This window comes from Cyprinodon variegatus, unplaced genomic scaffold (genome assembly GCF_000732505.1).
Source record: "Cyprinodon variegatus isolate N-32 unplaced genomic scaffold, C_variegatus-1.0 Scaffold646, whole genome shotgun sequence".
NCBI lineage: Eukaryota > Metazoa > Chordata > Actinopteri > Cyprinodontiformes > Cyprinodontidae > Cyprinodon > Cyprinodon variegatus.
This window is the reverse complement of record NW_015151099.1, coordinates 33438-35527: the sequence shown is the minus strand read 5'-3', so window position 1 is coordinate 35527 and position 2090 is coordinate 33438. Positions and strand designations below refer to the sequence as shown.

The 2090-nt window shown below is 45.8% G+C and overlaps 1 protein-coding gene across 1 annotated transcript in view; it reads right to left on the bottom strand.

The window, feature by feature from the left end:
* The window catches only part of LOC107096737 (low-density lipoprotein receptor-related protein 5-like), a 56350-nt gene that overhangs the window by 44569 nt on the left and 9691 nt on the right, over window positions 1–2090 (bottom strand). The window contains exons 2-4 of the mRNA XM_015393515.1: window positions 1660–1860; window positions 684–900; window positions 480–548 (exon numbers count right to left, since the gene is read on the bottom strand). Of these exons, the coding sequence (XP_015249001.1) occupies window positions 480–548; window positions 684–900; window positions 1660–1860 (487 nt within the window). The remainder of the gene's footprint in view (window positions 1–479; window positions 549–683; window positions 901–1659; window positions 1861–2090) is intronic.

The window sequence follows — 2090 nt, the reverse complement described above, 5'->3', positions numbered from 1 at the left end:
AGAGTGGCTCAGGTTATCCTGAGCTATCTCTATAGTTATGCTGCTATAGGCTTAGACTGCTGGAGGACATAGGGACCCCTTTATCATCATTCTGCTTCATTCTATCTCTATTCTCCCACAGGTTTCTAACTGTTAAAATTGAATTTTTCCTCTCCACTGTTGCTACAAGCATGCTTATTGTGAGGGATTGCTGAAGAGTCAATGAGTCGATGCAATCAACTGGTTTTCCTTAGATTGAAAACTTTGAATCAATCTGACTGGATAATCTGGTGAACTGTAAAGTGACCTGAGATGACATGATTTGAATTGGTGCTATATAAATAAACTGAATTGAATTGAATTGAATTAATAAGTTCATTAATAAATGAGGAGTTGTGAGTGAGAATGTGTTGCTAGGATCAGTGCTGCACATCTGGGTTTGACCCCAGCATGCGTCCGCCGGCCCGCCGGTCGTTCAACGCTTTCTGCTAATGCAGTACCTGCTGCTGCCGTCCATGCCGGCGCGCTCTATCCGAGGCTCTTCTCCCCAGTCTGTCCAGTACATGTATCTGGAAGGACAAAGACTTCACTGAGAACTAAAAACTAGATTTAATTACAGGGAGAAACAAAGGATCTGAGAAACAAGGATCTGAGCAGACAGCCGAAACTCTCTGCTCCTGCAGGCCCTGGTTTAGTGCTGTTACCTCTGACCAGGGTTTAGAGCAATGGCCCTTGGTTGGTCCAAGTCCATCCAAACCAGGACCTTCCTGGAGGAACCATCTAGGTTGGCCACCTCTATCCGGTTTGTCTCCGAGTCGGTCCAGTAGAGCTTTTTCCCCAGCCAGTCACAGGCTAACCCATCCGGACTGTTCAGCCCCGACACCACCGCTGTCTGGCCGCTTCCCAGAGCCTCCTTCAGAGCTGCAGGAACAACGCACAACGGGATGTTAGCGCCCACCAGAGACGACGACTTTCCACCACTCTAATCCTGAGCTATGATGCTCTTTCAGATTAAAGCAGGACTCTGATTGGGCCACAGCGAATCAACAGTATGGCGTTCCCAACATGATGATCAGATTAATGCTTTAAACAGTGTTTCCTCTCCAGGTAACCTTTGAATTTCTTTAAAAAAATAAGATCTTTAGTTTTCAAAAAGCCTGGAGTATCCTGTCCTATCAGCTCTAACCATAGAAATGTTTCCTTAATCAAATCAACGGTTAATGTTTCAGTGAGCTTCTATAAATAGGCTGTAAATCTCATCATCAGACCATGACGATCGTCGGGTGAAATGGTCCTAAGCTGGTGACCCGTCTCTGCCTTTTTACATGGGTCAGGTTTGGCAAAGCTCCTAAAGTTTTTCACCAAGGTGAGGATTTCAAAATGACAGCAGAAGGAAAATCTAAATGGATGAAATGAAACTAAGCAGGAAGGAGCTTTGAGACGGGGGTCACCGAACTTTCCCTCCAGACATCGTCAGGGTCTGACCAGGACCCCCTTTACAGGCAGACAGATACTAGTCTTCACTATTATTCACGGTTCATTAACTTATCTCTCACAGCTCTGCACCTTTTCCATTTATCAAACATATAAAACAAAAAAATTCCCTGTTTTACATTCCCACAGGTTAGAAAGTTCAAATCTTTTGAAAGCTGCAGTCAGACAAGACAGAGATGAACTTACAGTTGGACGACTGATTCCAGTAGGTTTGTTTGATGGCCTCCTCGCTGACATCTGTCCAAAATATCAGGTTCTGGTCGAACAGGAAGTCCACCGCAGTAGCATCTTCCAGATCACTAACAACAATGGCCGATTCCCCCCGCACACCGTCCGCATCAACCAGTCGGACATCTCGGCGGTTGGCAAAGAGGAGGAGAGGAGAGCCTGGAAGAGGAAAAGATGATTGGCTGGCTGTTGGTTTCTGATTCTAGGCTGCAACTGGAGACACGTTTGATGGAGTCGCTGCTCATCACGAGGCTAAGGTAACGTTGCATCAGTCAGACTGGTGGGAGGCACCTGCGGTCATTTTAAACATTCTAATGGCTGCAGACATCCAACCCAGTTTCCTGCCACACTGGTGATGTTACCTTTTGTATCTATGCTTCTTTTTCTAT